This window comes from Lytechinus variegatus, chromosome 8 (assembly GCF_018143015.1).
Source record: "Lytechinus variegatus isolate NC3 chromosome 8, Lvar_3.0, whole genome shotgun sequence".
Taxonomy (NCBI): domain Eukaryota; kingdom Metazoa; phylum Echinodermata; class Echinoidea; order Temnopleuroida; family Toxopneustidae; genus Lytechinus; species Lytechinus variegatus.
Window position 1 is genome coordinate 6,615,010 of NC_054747.1, and position 22,240 is coordinate 6,637,249.

General features: G+C 35.1%; 1 protein-coding gene across 3 annotated transcripts in view; it reads right to left on the reverse strand.

Moving 5' to 3' along the window:
- Nucleotides 1-3,518: 3,518 nt before the first annotated feature.
- The window catches only part of LOC121419901 (dynein axonemal-associated protein 1-like), a 34,434-nt gene continuing 15,712 nt past the window's right edge, over nucleotides 3,519-22,240 (reverse strand). For all 3 annotated transcript variants that reach the window (XM_041614382.1, XM_041614383.1, XM_041614384.1), the window contains exons 9-22: nucleotides 21,825-22,148; nucleotides 19,460-19,759; nucleotides 18,166-19,193; nucleotides 16,744-16,916; nucleotides 15,829-16,050; nucleotides 14,648-14,919; nucleotides 13,123-13,681; nucleotides 11,942-12,304; nucleotides 11,399-11,493; nucleotides 9,640-9,790; nucleotides 7,683-7,927; nucleotides 6,396-6,481; nucleotides 5,858-5,927; nucleotides 3,519-5,440 (exon numbers count right to left, since the gene is read on the reverse strand). In XM_041614382.1, the coding sequence (XP_041470316.1) occupies nucleotides 5,342-5,440; nucleotides 5,858-5,927; nucleotides 6,396-6,481; nucleotides 7,683-7,927; nucleotides 9,640-9,790; nucleotides 11,399-11,493; nucleotides 11,942-12,304; nucleotides 13,123-13,681; nucleotides 14,648-14,919; nucleotides 15,829-16,050; nucleotides 16,744-16,916; nucleotides 18,166-19,193; nucleotides 19,460-19,759; nucleotides 21,825-22,148 (3,987 nt within the window). In that variant the 3' untranslated portion in view covers nucleotides 3,519-5,341. The remainder of the gene's footprint in view (nucleotides 5,441-5,857; nucleotides 5,928-6,395; nucleotides 6,482-7,682; nucleotides 7,928-9,639; nucleotides 9,791-11,398; nucleotides 11,494-11,941; nucleotides 12,305-13,122; nucleotides 13,682-14,647; nucleotides 14,920-15,828; nucleotides 16,051-16,743; nucleotides 16,917-18,165; nucleotides 19,194-19,459; nucleotides 19,760-21,824; nucleotides 22,149-22,240) is intronic.

Genomic DNA, 22,240 nt, shown 5'->3' on the forward strand with positions numbered 1-22,240 from the left:
AGAAAGACAATGTAGATATTTGTAATAATTGTTATGTTTCCAATCCAAAACAAATTAATCATTTCCTGCAATACATTAAATAATATCAGCAAAATATGAATGGAAATTAAATTAGGATACATTTGACATTTAAAGTAAATTATAATTTCAAGTTGGAGTGATAGAAGCACAGTTTGGTAGAAGAAGAAAGTATGAAGAGGCAAGTTGAGACTCGAATTGAATTCACACACTTCTTCACATTATTTACATGTCAAGAATTTGGACGGAGATTCGTCAAGATGATTCAAAATATAATCCACACTTTGAAATTGATATAATTTATTTACATTTTCATGAGTACAACTATCAAAGTTTTTATATGTATGTAGGTTTGATGGGTATTCCAAAGTTCATTAGTACAATTATCCAAGTATGCATTCTTGTTTGATTTCATCAAACCTTCATTAATATGATTTACTTTTTGCTGGTTTTATTTTAATCAACTACAAATGTTTCAAGTTGAAATGATTTCCATTTAAGCAGATTCTTCAATAACATCCATAGCACTATATTACATTTATATATCTATACATACCTCATCTTATATTTACAAACAAAACCTCAATTAATCTTATTTAAATATATGGAAGTATATACAGATAAATATATACATTATGTACAATATCTTCAGCATAAACTTAATCTATTTCATTTGAATTTGATTTAGCTCAAGCTATGGTAATTATTTCTGATCATATATATAAGGGTTCCATTCTAGATAGATTTGCATCAAACGCTGCTTGATTTTCAACCAATCCAAAGCACATATGAGGAACTTGCCTTTCATTATTTAGCTGCTAGCTGCTTTAAGAAGCAACTTTTTTTTCTATAAAGTGCCTTTGATAATAAAGAAAAGTACATTTAAATTAATCAATTAATGCTTAAAAACAGATTAAAAGAATGAAATAAATGATGAAAACAATGACAAACAATACCACACTTTCAATAAAAGTCCTTCTCTGTATCCATCTTTCACATTATAACCTTGTCCTTATAATGCAATGCTTGTGTAATTAGTCTGTCTTTTCATATATGAAGTCCTAAAAAATACAAATTAAATTCACAACAATCTTTGGTGAAAAAAAGTGATAAATGAAACAAGTGTAAATCACACAATATCAAGAGAATGGGTACTCAATCTGAATATCAAAACTCATAAAAATTCCAGTTATAAAGTGACTAAAGCTTTGATTGAAATGGATTAAAAGTTAAATTCACAGCATGTTATATCATCAAAAGTATAAAAGCCACACAACAACAGAATCATAAAACAATAAAAAGAAATCCCCAGAATGAATAAGTTGTATGGACAATTTGTATGTTGTAGCTCTGCAGAAGGAATAACCGTAGTTTCTGGGGATTAATTCAACAATTTCTGACATTTTTAGTGGAGCCAACACAGTTCAGCAGATCAACCAATGTACAGAGATTGAAGCATTTTGTCTTCTGAGTAAGATAACATTCAAAGAGTCAAATTATTACCAGATTATTGAAAAACATGTTACATATCTCTTATAAGTCAAACATTTATATGGTCAAAAAGATTCTACTATTAGTTAGTTTCCTATGCATGAATATTCCATGCTGAAATCAAATAGAAATATTCCATCTAACTACAATTATTAACCTCATTGTAAAATCATTCCAATTTAGATTGCCTTTCAGGTGAAACAAGTGGAATGCCTCTGGCCGTCTCACCTGCATCACGCGATTCAACATAGCAGCAGTGCCGACTTTCAAAACTACTATAACTCGCACAAGATGTTCAGTGATACTTGGTTACTCTTATTTCCACGTTTTATGAACTAGACCAATATACTTACAGAGATAGGATGGTAATTCAACAAATACCCCCTATGTGGCCAAAATTCATTGACCTCACATGACCTTTGACCTTGATAATGTGACCTGAAACTTGCACAGGATATTCAGTGATACTTGATTACTCTTATATCCAAGTTTCAAAAGTCAGATCAATAAACTTGCAAAGTTATGATGGTAATTCAACAGATACCCCATTTTGGCCAAAGTTCATTGACCTTTGTCATGTGACCTAATATGCGCACAGGATATTCAGTGATACTTGATTACTCTTATGTCCAAGTTTTATGAACTAGACCAACATACTTTCAAAGTAATGATGGTAATTCAACAAATACCCCCAATTTGGCCAAAGTTCATTGACCCTAAATAACATTTGACCGTGATCATGTGACCTGAAACTTGCACAGGATGTTCAGTGATACTTGATTACTATTATGTCCAAGTTTCATGAATCAGATCCAAAAACTTTTTAAGGTTTGATTGTAATTCAACAGATACCCAAAAATTGGCCAAAGTTCATTGACTCTAACTGACCTTTGACCTTGGTCATATGACGTGAAACTCATGCAGGATGTTTGATGATACTTGATTGACCTTATGTCCAAGTTTAATGAACTAGGTCCATATATTTTCTAAGTTGTGATGACATTTCAAAAACTTAACCTCAGGTTAAGATTTGGATGTTGATTCCCCCAACATGTTCTAAGTTCATTGACCCTAAGTGACCTTTGACCTTGGGCATGTGACATGAAACTCTAATAGGATGTTCAGTAATACTTGATTAAAATTATGGTGAAGTTTAATGAACTAGGTTCATATACTTTCTAAGTTATGATGTCAAAAACTTAACCTTAGGTTAAGATTTGATGTTTACGCCGCCGCCGTCGGAAAAGCGGCGCCTATAGTCTCACTCTGCTATGCAGGTGAGACAAAAAATGATTGAATGGCTATCATACTCTACTATTCATTATCTTTGACCATACAAAGATAATGAAATATTAAGCAAATGAAGAAGTGTTTGAAACAGAAAATTGTCAAATAGCATAAAGAACAGACAAGCTGAATGTTTTTTGACATGCACTCATTGGAGTAAAATTACACAGCACTCGAACAAAGCAATTTAAGTAGAGCCGAAAATATAATAGACGGTTAATGAAGAGTTGTGACTGATTTTACTTTGATGAGTGCATGTCTGATCTTAATGATATCTTAACCATAAAAAGGACTGGGGGCTATGATGGCCCCCTCAACGTTTCACACAATATTTCCATGATACAAAATGATTAGCGCCACAAAATTTTAGGACTTTTTGTTTAAAGTCTCATGCAACTTTTGAGACCAATTTTGTGACATACAGGTATAGCATCGAGACATAATACGCACACATAAAAAACCCGCCAGTAAAGTGGAAAATGGAGTTATTGGTCAAGCAAGAAAATAGGAAGGTGGCGACTTCACCTTTGACCTTCTGGCCTCAAAATCAATAGTATTGCTGAGATCTATGCTAGTATCATACACACCAAATCATATGAGCCTACAGGTAGGTTAAGTCAAACTAAAGTTATCGCATTTACAAGGACTTCAGAAGGGTACAATCAAAGTAGGTCACTGTGACCTTGAACTTTGGACCTTAAAAATCAATAGGCTTTCTGGGATCCATGCTGGTATCATACACACCAAATTATATGAGCCTAGGTTAAGTCAAACTGAAGTTATCACGTTTACAAGGAAAATTTAAGGGACTGACAGAGACACCAAGCATGATACCATAATACATCCCGTCTAGGACAGGCGTATAAAAAAGTGTTTTGGAATAAACAGGAAAATCAAACAAGCTTCATTCTGAAATTTTCATGGAATTTGGAGGTAAACTAACTAGATTTATCACTGAAAGTGATTAATACCCCCGCCCTATGTTGTTACCATGACAACAGTTTCCGACAGATAGAAACAATGTGTTGACACATAGAAACAATGTGTCTTGCCCATCTTTACCCAAATACCAATGTGTGAGCCAAATTTCAGAAGAATTGGTTGAAAATTGTAATTAAAAAAAAGCAATTAAAACTGCAAGTTTTTTACCTAATGTTACATTGCCATAGCAACATGATTTCTGAAAAACACAAAATATATATCTTAAACATCTTTACATCAATGTGTAGCCAATTTCATGAGAATGGGTTAAAAACTAAGAAAGTGGTTTGAACTGCAAGATTTTTACCTTATTTTTGCCAAAATATACTGTTACCATGACAACACAATTTCTGACACATGCAAAAAGTGCATCTTGCACATCTTCACCCCAACATCAATATGTGTTCCAAGTTTCATGAAAATTGGTCAAAAACTAAGTAATTTCAACGCAAGTTTTTGCAACAGATTAACCGACCGCCGTAGGCAGATTCCTATATACATGTACCCCCTTCAAACTTTGTATGGCAGGGGTAGAAAAATTAATAGCATTTTGTAGTTTCAGTTACTAGTATTTTATCACAAAACAACAGGAACTATCACTGAACGTCTTGCACATCTATACCCCAATATCAATATGTGTTCCAAGTCTCATGAGAAAACTGAGCAAGTAGTTCGATGTGCAAGATTTGCAACGGACAGACCACCCGCCCGACCGTACACTGATTCCTATATACCCCATTCAAGCTTCGTTTGGCAGGGGTATTTTACATGAACAGCAGAGTGGAAAAGATGATGGTGGCATTAATTCACTAATTCTATTGCATTTTCTTACATGAAAAAAATAGAATACTTCACATTTTGCTTATTTTACAAGGAAACATCTCTCTTTAATTACAGTAGGAGTTCATGGAGAAACAAAAAACACAAGAAATTTCACTATTTTTATCATCAAATATCCCCCAATATAGTCGATGGGTAACATCATCGGTTCCCTCACTTGCATACCGACCAAGATGTGCATCACTGTTGTGTGGAATTAAGCAAAACCTTAAAACATAACTTTCTTATTCAACACCCAATTTCAACAAAACTTTCAAGGTTTGCCTGTTTTTTTTTTTTAATTTCAAATCATTGTTGAGGTGGACTTGACCTTTAACACTCAAATGAAAAGAAAAAAAAGTACTACTTTCATAAGCTGCAACTATCAAGATTTTAATTTAATAGATTTTTTTAATGTCTCTTAAGTGAAGACAAATGCAAAGATTTTGAATGTGATTTCATTTTGTCTTTTTGCACATCTTCTTCTAATGTGAACTCAACACAGTAGCTGAGTTAAATTTCATTTCATTCAACTTGTTATCAATATACATTACAGGTACATGTACAGTACATCTGTATTTATGATAAACCAATCAAATTGCTAGATTCCAGTAGCTTCTCATTAGCTTTATATAATTACCATTTATGATAAATTTGCTAGACCCCTGGATCCCTTAACATAAACATTAGCGATTGATCATACAGGTGATTGCAATCAATTAATGTAATCAAATCAGCCCAAATATCAAGATGAGAGAAATCCTAATGAGGCATCGTCTGATACAATCTCTCCTTGACTCCCTGGTATCAACTCATTAAAAAAGAACTCAAGATGCTTGATTGCCTGTTAAAATAAAAAGCAAAGAAAGACACAATGGAAAGCTAGGAATCAGTTTGTATTCAATATTGTTGTCTTCTCTACTTTGTTCCCTCTGCCTCTCTCCCTTTCCTTTCTTTCATGTTACAGAAGCAGATACTTTGAGTGCGTTTGTCTTTTTGTAAATGTATGATACATAACTCACTGACAGTTGTATGAGGGATGGATAGAACTAGGATGAAAATAATTATGTTGTTGACCAATTTCTATAATATTATATTGGATGGCTCAGAATGCAATACTAGAAATATTACAAGAGTTTGGGCAAATGGGACTCCGACTTCTGACCAATCCCATAGCAAGATTCTTAGTGTGTGGAATATAAAAACCTTTATCACACAAACTAATAAAACATATTTTGCAACTGATCAGGAGGTATCTTACTTCTTTGGTATCCTTAGGTCTCATGATGTGCTTCCCATATTTGTTGATAACAGATTCTTTATCCAGCATGCTAAAATAGAATACAAAGATGAGTTTTTATATTGATGTCATTCAGATATAGGACAATTCTTCTAAAGACTTTCTCAGGAAATCATTGTTAGTTAACTATTCTTCAATGCATAATACACTGCAGTTAATATGGAGTGTGTAAAGGTAAAAGTGAAATCTATTCATACCTCTGGGTTTCTCATAGGAGACGCCTTAGACTTCAAAATAAAAAGTGTCAACTCTTACAAGTTTTAATGAAATCATGAACATATAGACAATTACTAAAGAGGATTTAGGCACTTAAAAATTTACAATGACTAAAAAATGATCTAAAAAAATAAGACTTTTGCCCCTAAATTTACACGATTTTGTTTACATAAAAAAGCTTTTACAGCAAGAATAACCTTGTAGGTTATCTATTTCCTTCTAAATGATATGAATTGTTTTAATCAAATGATCATTTTCTGTCTCAAAAATGGTTATTACTTACTTTCCAAGAAGAGAACCTAAACAGCTAACAGCATTATCTCTTTGTATTGCTAGAACAATGCTTGGTCCATGACAGAGAAGTTGACCCTACCAACAAACATGGGAAGTAGAGAATTTGCAATTACTTTATAATTTAGGTTGATTCAGAAAATTGTGTGCAAGGTTATGCACAGATTACTTTTGAATAAATCATTCCAAGATGGATTGCTTAACCTTGGAAGATTCTTTTTCCTCATGTTTGAAGCAAAGTGTGACTGTGTGTTCAGTCACCTAAATTATTTGTTGTCACTTGATTTATGTAATTGAAAATCAGAATCATATCACTATTCATAAAGCATGTATACCATCGATGATGAAGCTTGCAGTCTAACAAGTGAAGGTTTACTAAAACAGTTAATGCTTTGATAATGTCCTTGGTTGATAATTGTAACTCAATACTGTATGGCCTTCAAAAAGAGAATTGCTTAGGGTACAAAGAATTCAGAATACAGCTGCGAGGTTGATAGTTGGTGCTTGTTCAAGATATCAGATCACACCTATCCTAAAGAAACTTCACTGACTTCCAATTGTTAAACATGTTGATTTTAAAATTCTCATTCTGTGCTTCAAAGCCCAGAACTATCTTGCTCCATCCTACATCTCAAACTTGATTCAAAGGCACAATTCAGTACGTACACCTTGATCCTCTTCACATACCTTCTTACAGTATATCCTGTTAATTTACAAACATATGGTAATGGAGCATTTGCATCTTCAGCACCAGCAACTTTGGAATTTGGAACTTAAGAAGTACATCTTCCCTTTATCAGTTTGAGAGCACTTAAAAGACCCACCTTTCCAATTTCTAGTATTATATGTATGCTATTTTGTTATTTAGACTCTATAGTTATTGTTGTAGGTCCAGTAGATGGTATAAGTTAGTTTACTATATTTTATTCTAAAGCGCGTAGAGAATTAAGTATTAATTATTATGCGCTTAATAAATCTAACATCATTATTATTATCATTAATATGTCTTGATTGTTGGTAAAGAATAATTTCTCATGTAAGATGAACATGCTAAATGATTTGATAGAAGCAAAAGCTGCCATTCCAAGGGTCACTTATAATTATAATTTGCTTAAACACTAAGGTATGGCATCAATCCTCACAATACATCATCCAAAGTTATATACTTGTTTTGTTGTTTTGTAATAATTTACTTCTCCATCAGTTGGTTACTAATGACAGATAAATCAATCTTTACTATTAAAAAAAAAAACGAACAACAAAGGTTTGATTATCTCACCAGATTGGGGAAAGCCCCACTGTATATTGAGACATACTCCTTAGCCTGAGCCTGGGTAAACCATAGCATCCTAGCACCAACGATGATGAACCCACGATGACGGAGACAATCAATGACATCAACATATCCCTTACGATGACCACTGACATTGAGAAGCTGAAGAGGTGGGGTCAACAGGATGCAATTTGTCTGACACAATGCACTATGGGAATGAAGGGTAAGGTCAGCAGTACTTGTACCAACACCTGTATCAAAATAAAACATGATGGTACAATCAATGGAGGATGATAAAGTATGCTATGACATTTGTGATGATAGTGATTCTTTTACCAGATTGCAAAAAAAAGAATGACTGCTTGTAAACAAGCAACAAGAGGACCAAAGGCTTCATCTCCTCTCCAAGGGACCTGGTTATGAGGATAAATAAATTAACAAATAGCAAAAGCATGCCCAGTGGGAATTAAAGAAGGGTTACCAGAATCCAAAACCCCCATGTGAGTTATCACATTCCTACGCATGTGACAATGTACTACAAATCTATCTTTACTGTATAACCCATTATAAAAAGTAAAGTGTTACAAAATGACCCTAAACACCGGATCAACAGCAAAACGTTGGCTGTGGAACGAGTCATGAAGGGTTTTTATTTTGCCTATTTCATAGATTTTCTGCTTTTTATAAAAATAATTATAAAGTTTGGAGAACTAATATTAAAGATTATTGAACATCACATTGTTTGAGTTTTACTCCCAGGTCTACTCTGAATAATATCAGTCCTCTAAATTAAGATCTTTTTAATTTCTTAATATTTTAGCAGTTCATCTTCCATAAGATATCCTGCCCTATAATTATTCACAAAAACAACACCATATGATATGATAATAAAACACAATGTTTATTGACCCTACATGACCTTTGCCCTAGATACTGTGACCTACTCCAGACAATCAGTGATACTTGATTACCATTATTTCCACATTTCATGAACTAAATCCTGAAACTTTCAAAGTTATAATGGCAATTCAACAAATACCCCCAACATGGTCAAACTTAATTGACCTTAACCCTATATAGCCCGGGCTATTTTGAAATTGCATAGCCGGGGGGGGCCTATTAGGAACCCCCCCTCAGATCTCGGCCGTTTATCGACCGATTGCGACCAAATTTGGTGTGTGGGTGTCTCATTATGTATTTTACAAGAATGCGTTGTCAAATTTGTGATATTTATTATCATTTTTTATTTATCTAATTAATTATGCAAATATTCAAATTTTTTCAAGGAATTTTCATTTTTTTGTAGTTTTCCCCCCATTTTTTGAGAAAATGCAATGGAATCAAGCATGTTAGTAGCCAGTCATGTAATCTAAAAGACAGCTCACTCAACTGTATTGAAATTGTATAATTATTAGATTATAATAGTAATTAATTATGCGCATATGCTAATTTTTCTCAATAATATTCTTGTTTCCTTCCGTGTTTCCAAAGTCTTATGTATTTCTTTGTTTTTAATTTATTATGTATTTCTTTGTTTTTTTTAATCTAGAACAGTTGGTGATAAACAGAAAGAAAACCAGGAAAAACAGAAAAAAACATTCATCTGACAACACTTCTTGTAAAACCCATACATTGTACACACAAAAGTCAATGGAAATTGCCATTTTCGGTGACATTGGTCACGAATATGTGCTATATCTCCGCAAGTGTACCCCCGATTTTCGCAAACAGGGTCTCAAAATGTGCGGGAGATGTAAAAGAAAAAGGTCATGAAATTTCAACGTACTATTTTGTGCATTTAGAAATTATTGCGAAAAATGTCGAGGGGGGCCTTTTAGGGCCCCCCCCCCCCCGGCTATATAGGGTTAAATGACCTTTGACCCTGGTCATGTAACCTGAAACTCGGGCAGGATATTCAGAAAAAATAATGCATATAGTGGGCAGAGGTAAAAACTGAACTGACCTATGCTCCTTGGGCTTGTGTCTCCATTGTGTGATATTAAACTCTCAGATGAAGATAGACTGGTGTCTCTGGGTGATCCTATCCTTAGCATGAAACTTCTCTTAGAGGCTTGACTGGTTCCTAACACAGTATCTACAGCTGGACAGGCAATCTATAATGACAATAAAAGTTGTTAAAAATAGGAATATACTGAAGTCTTGTTATTGAACAAAATACCTTAAGAAATTAACATATGCCCATCTCTTGCCTATTTCAAAATAGTTTTAAAAAATAAATTATTAACACCTATAAACGCTACAATATTAATGAGAAAATTGCCTTATAGCCTACCCACATCTGTAGATATCTAAATACCCTCTCCCTATTTTATAATTACTATGCTAAGGTTTGGGAGCTAATCAGTTGAAAGGCCATTGACCTATGCTGGTTTCCCCCATATTTTGAAAAGGGATGAAACAACGCTGCACCAACCTTTCACATAGCAGAATTTTTGCGAATAATTGCACATTTATGAAATTTTACCTGTTTTGGTAAGCATGAAAAGCTGCAAGCATCTATGACCATGGTCTGATGAAGCTCGCAGCTTTGCAAGGGTAAGTTTATCCCAAAAACTTAAATTTCATGATTGTGAACAAGAATGTTTCCCTATGTCATCACAACAATCAAATGAACTTTTTCAGTGCAAATCAAGAAAAGGTTAATTCATTTTTCAAAAGGTAATATTCAGAGATTGTAGGGATGCCAGTTGATCAGATGGCCTGAAAATCACCTTGAATACAATATTTTGTACACAAAAGTAATAAAACTATGGCATGAAAATAAATGGCCAGAGCCTGAATTCAGGCTTTTGCCTGAAAACTGGCATCCCTGTAATTACATTTCATATTAATCAAAATATGAAAGAGCAATCTTCATTTCATACTTGATATCCTATTTGTAAGGTGTCAATGAAAAGACAAAAAACATTATGGTAAATATGAAAGGTAATATTCAATAATCTTTGAAAACTAGCTTTCTCAATTTGAATTTTTTGTGTCAATACAAACTGTACAATGGGTCAAATACATGAAAAGCAGCGACTGCTTCAAGCACAAGCAAAAGCTAGCCAAGCAAAAGATTAAGCTTCAGCAATTGCTTTATTTTGTATGCATAACTCCTTGCTAGTGCTTGAACCCTTGAACTTGCCTTCAGAAAGCAATTGCTAGCGGTTTGAAAAATAGCCACATAACCCTGGTGCAAACAAAATTCGCAGAAAAGGGAGGACTCAAACACAAAGGTGTGGCAGTGTAAATTACCGCTTCTTTCCTATAACATCTTTTCCTCAGATGTGTCAAAGTAACTCGTTTCTTTTTGATAAATTTATACATGTGGCATTTGGTTTGCATTTATCAGGAACACAACAAATACATGTAGGTTACAGTACACCGTGAGGTTCTCTCTTACATGTAAGTGCATAAACATGATTAAGGACGTGAATACCCTGATCAAGCAACGCTCAAGCTGCTCTGACGGAGCTTGAAAAAACCCAAGCACATGCTTAAACGCACAAGCGAAATGCTAGCTTCATGCATACGCTTTTTAGCAATATCTTAATCGTCAAGGAAATGCTAGCAGTTAAATAGTGATTGCTTGAACTTACTAGGAAAAGAATTTGCTCACTAATTTTTATGCATGCAGAATCAAGCAAAAGTCAAGCAAATGCCTAGTAAAAAGAAATTGCTAGTTTTTTCATGCATCTGACCGTATGAAATGAACAAACCTTATCAGCCTTGAGATCTGATGTTAGTCTACAACATAATCCTTCAGGGAAGAATAAAATCTGCTCCTCAACTGCCTTCACATACGTCATGGAACCTGCAATCATTCAAAAAGTTCCATCAGCTCTTACAGTTCTTATAAATTAAGAATTGGCAGACAATAATTATAATAAGAGAAAGTCGAAATTGATTGTTATATCACTTTAGATATATTCTGTTTGTTTCTGTTTGTGGTAACTCCCGTAGGAGCTCGGCAAGACAGCATTTTTTGCTGGTAAACGCCAAGCTGGTATATAACCAATTACCTTGGAAACATTTTACGTCTAGGTTAATCAGTCAATAGTGGCTGACGTAATAGATGAAAGATATCACTCTTGGGCCTTTTTAGTGGAGACAATGGCAGAGTTGGGATTCGAACTCACAACCTTGCGATTATGAGTCCAATGCTCTAACCACTGGACCACACGACCTGTGTATATATGCAGAAGAAATGATGAAATCCACACTTGAAGACCAGCACACTGACAACCAAACAAAGTACATACCGTGAAGTGCATTGTTGATTGGGTCAGCACCAAACATGCCTCTCCAAAGGAACTCATTCTTCTTCTTTGCTTCTTTTGGATTGTTTGGTCCAAGAAGACTCAATAGCTTCCTAACAGCATTCTCCCTCTGTAGGACCAGGACTAGGACTGGACCAGATGTAAGGTGGTCCAGATGCATGTTACAGATGACTGAGTTCTCTGCCTCCCTCTCTGGTACCAAAGCCATGGCCTGCCGATCATTAAGGGTAAGAAGACGAAGGGCCACAATGATGAAATCTTCTTGACAAACTCGTTTGAGGATCTTGGAGAAGTTTTTGAGTGCTCCTGGTTTGATCACAAGTGTTGTCGTGATAGGTCTTGGGCCTACATGTACAACCAAAGTTAAACAAATGAAAAACAACACAAGTCATGGTTTTGATTCTATTTCTGTAGAATCCATAAAGATCAATTTATTTCACCTTGTGAAGTTTTCAATCAAAGTACAAGCAAGATGAAAACATCTCAAGTAAAATCCTTGTTAAGCGTCTGGCTTTTAATGGTTCCTTCAAAAACTGTAAAATTGAATTTTTATATTATACAACTTCTAAGTTTTTATTTACAAGTACTAGTAAATAAAACAAATACATGTAGTATTTAAAATGACAAAGATATAGTCTTTCATACAGAAACAAATAATATAGATTCATAGAGCATAGAAATTATTTACTAAAGTACAAGTATATATTCTACTGCGCTACATAAGACTAAAATAATAAAAAAATCCTAAAATACTTGTTATTAATGAAATACATGTGTTTTGAGTTGTTTATGGATGGCCAATGAAATTTAACACTTTTTTTTCAACATGTTTCTATCATCCTTCATCAATATTGTAAAGATGAAAATCTCAATTAATGCTGTAGGTTCGTATTGAAAACAAAAAAAGGAATAAATTCTAATAATAACTTTTTTAAAGAGAAAAGATATTAATTTATGTTACAGCCAATAGAAATGGGGTAGTACAGGTTTCAAATGAGGGTTTGACGTCATTTGTAAATATATTTCGAACACTTAGAAATAGAATTCAAGGATATAAATCACACACATGATGGGCTATGTATAAGTACAATTTCTCCTGTTTAACTCAATTTGACCAAATACCCATTTGCAATCATGTAGTCTTAAAGCAAAGAACAACAAACCTGCAAGCATTGTCTTGAATATTGATTCTTCAACCAGCACTGTTCCTTTTGTCTCTCCTGCATTGGCCTTATACTTTGTCTTCTTTGAACTCATGCCATGATCTTCAGCCCATGCAAACCTTGCATTAGAGAGTTCCTCAAGGCTAGGGCTACGTAATGGAGGCTGGTAAGGTAGGTTAGCTCTCATACTGGGATCAGCAAAAAGTTCATGATCACGGAAGAACATTGATGCCTGACGGAAAGCAATCTCAGCAGATGCTGACATCAACCTCTCCATGCAGACCTCTAGTTTGGCCCCACGCCTGAAGTCATTTGGATGTGTTGGGATCTTGAGTACAGATCGGACATGGTGGAAAGCATTAATCCCACGCAAGACACAGATAACAGCAGGGTTAGAGACCAGAGTATGGACACTTGGTTGCCAGCTACGGTCACCAACCTCAAACGGTGTTAATTCTTTAGCTTGGAAAGCAGTCAAGGAAGGTAAGAACTTGATACCAAGGAGTTCTAAACCTTCACCAGGATTGGCTCTAGGTGTCATCAGGTTGTTGGTTGATGTCTGGAAGATAACACACAAAGAAGTGATCACTGGGCTGTTACAATATTGTATCACAAACTCTAAAACATGCTTCATAAAAATACTTTGAATACAATTATTTATAAGCATTTTGCTTAGCCAAGTAAAATACTTAGTAATTTGCTCTGAATTGAACACAGGATCAACAAAGTTATGAAGTCTGAAACACAGGTACACTAAAAATTCACTGACAGAGATTAGAGCATGTGGGCATGTGACTTTTAATTATTTAGAAAAGCATCCATCAGAGTACCATGCTTATTTCTCACTTTCCTCCATAACTAAATGGCTTATATGTTTTATTAATTCATACAAATACTTTGGTGATCATTCGTTCTTCCTATGATGTGTCTCAGAAGTAGAGAGTCTGCCTCAAGAACAGACATGGGTTTCATCCTGACTGAGTCATACCAAAGACTCAAATACTTTTAAAATGGGACCTTTCTTCACAGAGAGAAAAAAGCATAAAGAATGATACCATTCAAAGTGCATTATGTGCTGCAGTTTCTTAATAAAAGCTGTTTGATTAAAACTAATGCCCCAAAAATGTTTTTGTCTGCTTTAATGGAAGTACAAAAAATAGTTTGTTCAGTTATTTCCTTTTTTTGTTTATTTTTCCCCCATCTCATGTATGCTGTTCTACTGCAAACATTTTTTTCTCTCTTTTTTTGCCTAATCATTACACAGTCTAAATTGGCAAAGGCATGAAAATAACATAATCACTGTTAAAAATGCAAATTGGTGACTTCTCATTAAAATAAGCATTTATCATCAAGTTTGAGTTATGTTATATGTCATATCCATAATATATCATAATTCTATTAATATGAAAATGAGTATAAAATTAATGATTGTTGCCAATTTGAGGAGGTAAAAAAAGAATCATTTTGACCCTGTGAAAATAATGTACCTCTAATAACAATGATATATCTGACTACAATCACTTACCACTGGATAGACACCAAGCAGCTTCCCAAGTGTGTTACCAAGGAGTTTTAATGTCTTAGCTCCTGAAAATGTAACAACAACAATCTGCTCTAACTCTGGATTAGAGTAGAATGAAGATGGTACAGACACTCCATGATACACATCATGCTCAGGAATACGACTGAAATCACCACCAAGATTGGAGAGGAGGTTGTCAGAGAAAGGCGTTACATGGAAACACAAGCTGGATTTGAGGTTGGTTTCTGCATTCCCTTGGATGGATGACAATAGACCTGTCAACAAAAGATTTAAAATTAAGATTATTATCAAAATAGTAAAAGGTATTCCCTTCAAGAGGTTTCATCAGTATACTATTACTTTCCAATTCTCAACAGTGTATTAATGGACAAATTTCTGTTTCTGCTGAAGAAACTCACCTAGGAAGTCAGCAGAATTAACGCCAAGACAGTATAACAAATTACATAGGAAACATTTTACATCGATCACTCATACTGGATGACCTTGTAGATAACATGAATTACTCTCAGAAATTTTTGGTTTAAGTGGACAAAATGGAAGAGCAAGAGTTAAACTCACAATCATAAGCCAAATGCTCTAAGACCTGGGACCACACGACCCTTGAATTGAGAAGTCAAGTATGTTGAGGTTAAAATGTGATATCTATGACTGATATAGATCCTAATCACATGATAGGCTGGAATCTATCATATGAGCAGTCATTTATCTCAACTTACTTTGCTAATAACTGGTACTAATTACTCCTTATAATGACCAGCCATGGTTCTGAAATGAGGATGGTTTATCAAATGAGCATCCCAAACCTCTATCTTTAAAAAAAAACAATACACATTATTTTTCTCTGGGATTAGAATAATTACCTACATTTATTACCTTTAGAACAGTCCAAACACTCTTGTTAATGACTCTGGCCTGTTGGAATTATTTCAAAGATACCTTATGAATGTGATAATGTCCAAGACAATGCGTATTAATTCTATTCTACTCTACCACATCTATTCTTACACTATTCAAAGGATTCCTTTTTTTTAACTTTAATCTGGGTAAATCCATTGATTTATTACATAGAGGAGGATTAAGGTTTATCATGTGGTTAGTCTAGAAAAAGACTGTAAAAGAGACCATGTTCAAACACTTTATTAACCACGTGTCCTGATTCCTACCTTGTCTAGATAGTTGGATCATAAGAGCATAGATTAATCCACCAGCATTCCTCATAGTATTCTCTGCTCTTAAATGAATCAAGATTGATGGAAGAGGAGGGTTAGTGGAGGCAGGTAAACCAGCTTCTAGACGCTTTCTCAATGCTTCTTCACAATTCTTGGGTGAGGTTGGAGTAGAACACGACATTGGACTAAAGACAGAAACTTGTTTGCCCTGTAAACCTGGATATATAAAATCATTTAGAACTTAGTCAAACAAGTTAGAATTGATCTTGAAAATCATAACAAAACTCTTTTATTTCCTGAAAGAGGATGTGTAACATTCATAAAAAATAGCTAACCCTGTCAAGAAGTAGAACCACAATTAAGATTGGTTTCTCCTTTCAACGCAGCCACGTTTTACATTCTGAGAATTGGTTTGATTCATGTCTAATTTCTCATTTGTTTTATGAATGCATTTATATGGTAAAAAGCTAAATAAATAATAATAACAACTATGAATATACTGACAAGTCTTTCAGGATGTAATTAGCACACAAACTATAATTATTAATTTAGACTCAACAACATGATGTCATTTTCAAAATTTAGGTTTTCTTTTCTTTTGTTTCTGTGCAATAATTGGAATTTAAAGAAATCGCGAAAATTGCAGCTTATTCGACTTATCATAGAAAAAGTTTTGTTAGATATATACTAGATCTTTGGCACTAGGTTCATTAAGATTAAAATCTAAATTTACTATCATTACCATGGAAACCTTGATTGTGATCAACTGCTGAGCCCTGTTACCATGTTAGTTGCCATAATGACACCTGTGCTGGTAAAACATTCCAAACAATATCTTCTCAATCTTATTTTCCCAATTTTGCTGGTCCAGCTACAAGATTTAATGAATTGCATTGTTTGTAAGATTACCTAGTGAATTAGCTCTTCTAGAGTTGAGTCTGACTCTCTTGATTCCTCTCAATTGATAACCTCTCTCCTGACAGCTTGATAAGATCACACCAAGACACATAGGAGGTACCAGAGGAGACACCGATAGAACCATATCACCAGTGGTGCTGGCTACTAAGGTACTAGCTGACAACCTATGCAAGGACAGGAAGAAGTACTAATCAATACACCATGATACTGAAAGTCAGAGCAGTGTTAATCATGCAGGAATTGTCTTCTCATTGATAATTCTAATATTCATCACATACAAAACAAGGAATGCAGGAAACCTTGGAAAGGCGTAAAGGCCCCAATCAACAAAGATTGTTTCAATTGTACCAAGGTATAAAACCATGGACTAAGGACATCCTTTCACGCATAAATTCAGTACCCTTTGCCCATTTATAATTGAACGGTGCATAATCTATGGTTTTGTATGATGGTACAACTAAAACCAACTTTGTGAATTTGAGTCAAGTAGTGACATTGAAAGGCAATATGTACAGTGTGTTTCCTTTAGTGTTTCCTCTCAGATACGTGTGAGGAAAAATAATGAGATGATAGCAAGACGTTTGTTATGGTGCCTAGTAAATGATACACATCCTTTTTTAATTAGAAACATTATTTTTCAACATGATATAGTTGATAGAATTACTGAAGTTGCTAGAAATTATTTGAATATCCAAACAAGGTGTGAATGGTCACAAATAAAAAAATCTAAAAAAAAGTTGAAGAGTGTTGAAAAAGTCTGAAATAGAAAGAACTCTCATACTTTTTGTACAGAGGAAAGCCAAAAATAAGCTGAAATTAAGCTGGAAAAAAAATCTGAAATCAGCTAGAAATCTGTACTCTCACACCCCTGATTAAATATAAAATAATTCTATGACAACCTAGCTGAGATTGTGTGGCTACATTTCTACAGGGTATTTTACAAAGAGCAAAGTCTGACTAAAAGGTAAAAGGTACATGATATTCAATATGGGATTTAATTGATGAACATGTAGCATGCATCCCTTGAGTATGACCTGATCAATACAATAATGCACTATATACCACAAACAGAATTCCAGTTATGATTTTTTTCCCAAGTTGAATCTTTGTGAACATCCTCAAGATATGCAAATATCAAAGTTCAAACATTTGTTGAATCAACATTTTTTTTTTTCATTTTGACCTATGTATCAATTACTACAAAGAACCGAAAAATAGGTGGAGTTTTCAAAAGCATAGTGACATCATTAATAATGTGCTATTAAAGTGATAAGCACACCAACAAAATCATGTGCTATTCCTACAATGAGGGAAGGCATTCTTATATTAGGTGTGGTGAATACTCTCAAGCACTATGAAAGATGGATTTTGCATATTATGAATATTTATTATTATTTTGAAATTTAATCTTACCCTGTAGATTCCAGGTCTTCATTGCTACTGCTTGACCAAGAATCTTTCCTTGATCCCTTGCGGCTTTTCTTCTGTTTAGGACTCTCTGATCTTACTCTCCTATCCAGCCGTGATGGTACGGAGTCTGTAGCTTCAACTAAGCGATCATTAGTACCTCTTGCACCAAACCAAAGTGAGAGTTCATAATTGATACGGCTTGGATTCCGAGGACAGATAATAGTAAGGTCATCACGAGTGGTCCCACCATATAAGGCCATCAAGGAATATGGATCTGTTCTTTTTGCAAGTTGAGGATCAGAGGGCCCCACTGCATCTAGCCATCGGGTACGGGCCAGGTTGCCTCTGATACCAAGAACGACTACCGGCATACCTGATTCATTACCACACTGCTTTGGTCGAAGGACACGAGGACTTGATAGAAGATCTTTAGAGTTGTACATAAGCCTGAGACCAGAGATGTCAAGTCCTTCCTGAAGGAGACGATATAACACCCCTGCTTGTCTGGACGGAAAGTGATATATTGCATCATGAAAAACAGTCAAAGTGTTCTGTATATCACCATTATTACTGTATTCATCGTTAGTCAACTGGTCATATACCGATTCCTCTGCATCCAATGTTCTCCAGAAGAAGCCTGGAGTGGATGTGAAAGCACCTTCTACTGCGCAAGGAGAAGTACTCAGTGACACGTAAGTAGCAAGGGGTTTGCTGCTGACTTGAGGGTATGGTGGGATATATGTTCCAGTGTCTGTAGCGCCCTCTCGTGTTGCCTCCATAGGAATGGGTTTTAACTCTAAAGGTTCACCTGAGAACTCCTGAGCAAACCTGAAGGCAAAGGGCATCCATGGGGCCAGGGTATGAAGGTTCTTGCTGGTAAGGAACTTGGAGACAGTCTGCTGGAAGGGGGTCATGTCACGCACCTCGTTTCTCAGCTTGCCTTTCTTGGCTTTGATGGGTGAGTGCTTTGTGGAGTCCATACAAGGAGGTGTGATGGCCACCAATAATTGTAGTTTTCCATCTTTCCATATCTGTTATAACAACAAAGTAACGTGCAGGAGTAAGTCATTAAACATGAAATGAGAACAATGACTTCACCAAATGAACTTTGCAAATATATTGGTAACATAAATATCCTGGAAATCAGCCATGTTGCTAATGTAGTAGCAGCAGCAGTAGTAGTACTAATCTATTGGATTTGGGAACCAAGGCTAATCTATTAACATTTTAAATTCCAACTGGTTTTATACAGGAGTTACTGACTTGTTACTATTAATAAACCCCTTAGATACTTTACCTGTTGCAGACCAAGGACTCTGAAAGGAGTACTATCTATCCCACTTGCACCACATGTAGCCTGAACAGTAGGGTCGTTTAGGTAGTCCAGGTCCTTAGGAACCAAGGAAAGGAACCAAGAGAGAAGGACTATATATGTTCCAGAGATCTGGCTATCCAGCTTCTCTAAGGGTTGCTTTCCAGAGCTCTTGTGGAGGAGAATATTTCCGACCGTTGTCATGGTGACAGTAAGGAGGGCTGTTTCATGAGTCGGCTTCAGGATCGAGGGTAATAGGTTAGATTCTGGTTTGTATGATGCTTCCTGTGTTTGAAAACAGTTAAAAAACATTATGAAATAAGAACCTTTAAATCAACAAAACACAACAAAATAACCATGTCCACCTAATGCTATAGTCGCAAAAAAAAATAACTCCAGACTGAAAAAAAAAGATAATATTATTACAAATGACATGAGTCAGTTTGTGATGTTTGGATGACTGTGGCATGATGAAGTAGAGTACTCCAAGTGATACAGTGTATATGTTTGGATGACTGTGGCATGATGAAGTAGAGTACTCAAAGTGATACAGTGTATATGTTTGGATGACTGTGGCATGATGAAGTAGAGTACTCAAAGTGATACAGTGTATATGTTTGGATGACTGTGGCATGATGAAGTAGAGTACTCAAAGTGATACAGTGTATATGTTTGGATGACTGTGGCATGATGAAATAGAGTACTCAAAGTGATACAGTGTATATGTTTGGATGACTGTGGCATGATGAAATAGAGTACTCAAAGTGATACAGTGTATATGTTTGGATGACCGTGGCATGATGAAGTAGAGTACTCAAAGTGATACAGTGTATATGTTTGGATGACTGTGGCATGATGAAATAGAGTACTCAAAGTGCTACAGTGTATATGTTTGGATGACTGTGGCATGATGAAATAGAGTACTCAAAGTGATACAGTGTATATGTTTGGATGACTGTGGCATGATGAAGTAGAGTACTCCAAGTGATACAGTGTATATGTTTGGATGACTGTGGCATGATGAAATAGAGTACTCCAAGTGATACAGTGTATATGTTTGGATGACTGTGGCATGATGAAGTAGAGTACTCAAAGTGATACAGTGTATATGTTTGGATGACTGTGGCATGATGAAATAGAGTACTCAAAGTGATACAGTGTATATGTTTGGATGACTGTGGCATGATGAAGTAGAGTACTCCAAGTGATACAGTGTATATGTTTGGATAACTGTGGCATGATGAAATAGAGTACTCAAAGTTATACAGTGTATATGTTTGGATGACTGTGGCATGATGAAGTAGAGTACTCAAAGTGATACAGTGTATATGTTTGGATGACTGTGGCATGATGAAGTAGAGTACTCCAAGTGATACAGTGTATATGTTTGGATAACTGTGGCATGATGAAATAGAGTACTCAAAGTTATACAGTGTATATGTTTGGATGACTGTGGCATGATGAAGTAGAGTACTCAAAGTGATACAGTGTATATGTTTGGATGACTGTGGCATGATGAAGTAGAGTACTCAAAGTGCTACAGTGTATATGTACGATAAGCCTTTGTCATAGACAGCTGTCAAATTTAACAGCATTCAAGGAATCCTCCACTATACGTATACAGTGACTGAATACATATCTTTTACATTATTTCCTTATGATGATTCATATAACATCAATTCGTTTATTTCCTTTTTACTCTGAGCTCTAAATTTTATTATTTCCATTCCTCTCTCAATTGATCATTTGAATATATTTATTTAAATATTTTTTGTTGTTTTAGATAAATTTATAAATTGCTTAAAGTCCTTTTACAATTTCCAGCAGGCATCTTTGCCAGACGTAACATGGCCTGATGGGTGTCTCATAAAGCTGTTTGTAAGTTACTTTATGCATGACTGGTGATGCTGAATAATATATCCCTATGTAGCTGACTTAATACCTAAGAACATATTAACAGACGTGTGAAAAGCCATGCCATACTTTACAAACAGCTTTCTGAAATGCCCATCAGAATTGAAATGGCCTTTGTTTTGTTTTTTGACCGAGAACAAAAAATACTTTATGCTTTGCCATATCGATGCACTTGACTTGTGTATTCTCTTAAATTCTCCATTATGGCTGCTATGATTAATAGTGCTTTGGATTTGATAAAGTAAAGAATTATTTATGTATAGGACTGCCACATTATGCTCCTAAAACCAAAGATAAATAAATGTTGTTGAAATTTTGTGAAATCATGAAACCCAAGCTGGAACACTGAAGATTGCCAATACAGATATGCACAATTATTATTTCTTTGAAAACTGACTGGAATGCATACTTATTTCTCAACAATCAAAGCACTAACCAGATCAAAGATCACATCAGTTGCCTTTGCAATCTCCTTGTGCTTTGCTGACATAGTCATTTGAAGACGTAACGTCTCAAGTTTCTTCTGAAATTTCATATGTTCCTGACGTTCTTTTTCCTTCTGTTCCCGGAGCTTCCTGGCCAGTACCATGTTATGGTCCCGATCCTGGTCCTTCTTGTTTGGTATCTGGTCCTTGTGGTTCCCTTGGTCCTCTCCAAGACTAGTCCTACGTTGTGGGGTAAGATTACCCTGGCTAGAGGGTGACTGGGGAGGGGTTGGAGGAAGTTGAAGGTTGTAGGTTTCCCTTGGTACTGGTATTGGCTAAATGAACAAACATATATCATCATTATGAATGAAGGTAAATCATCAGAATATTCTGACTATTTCTTGATATTAGTTGAGAAATCTAGTAA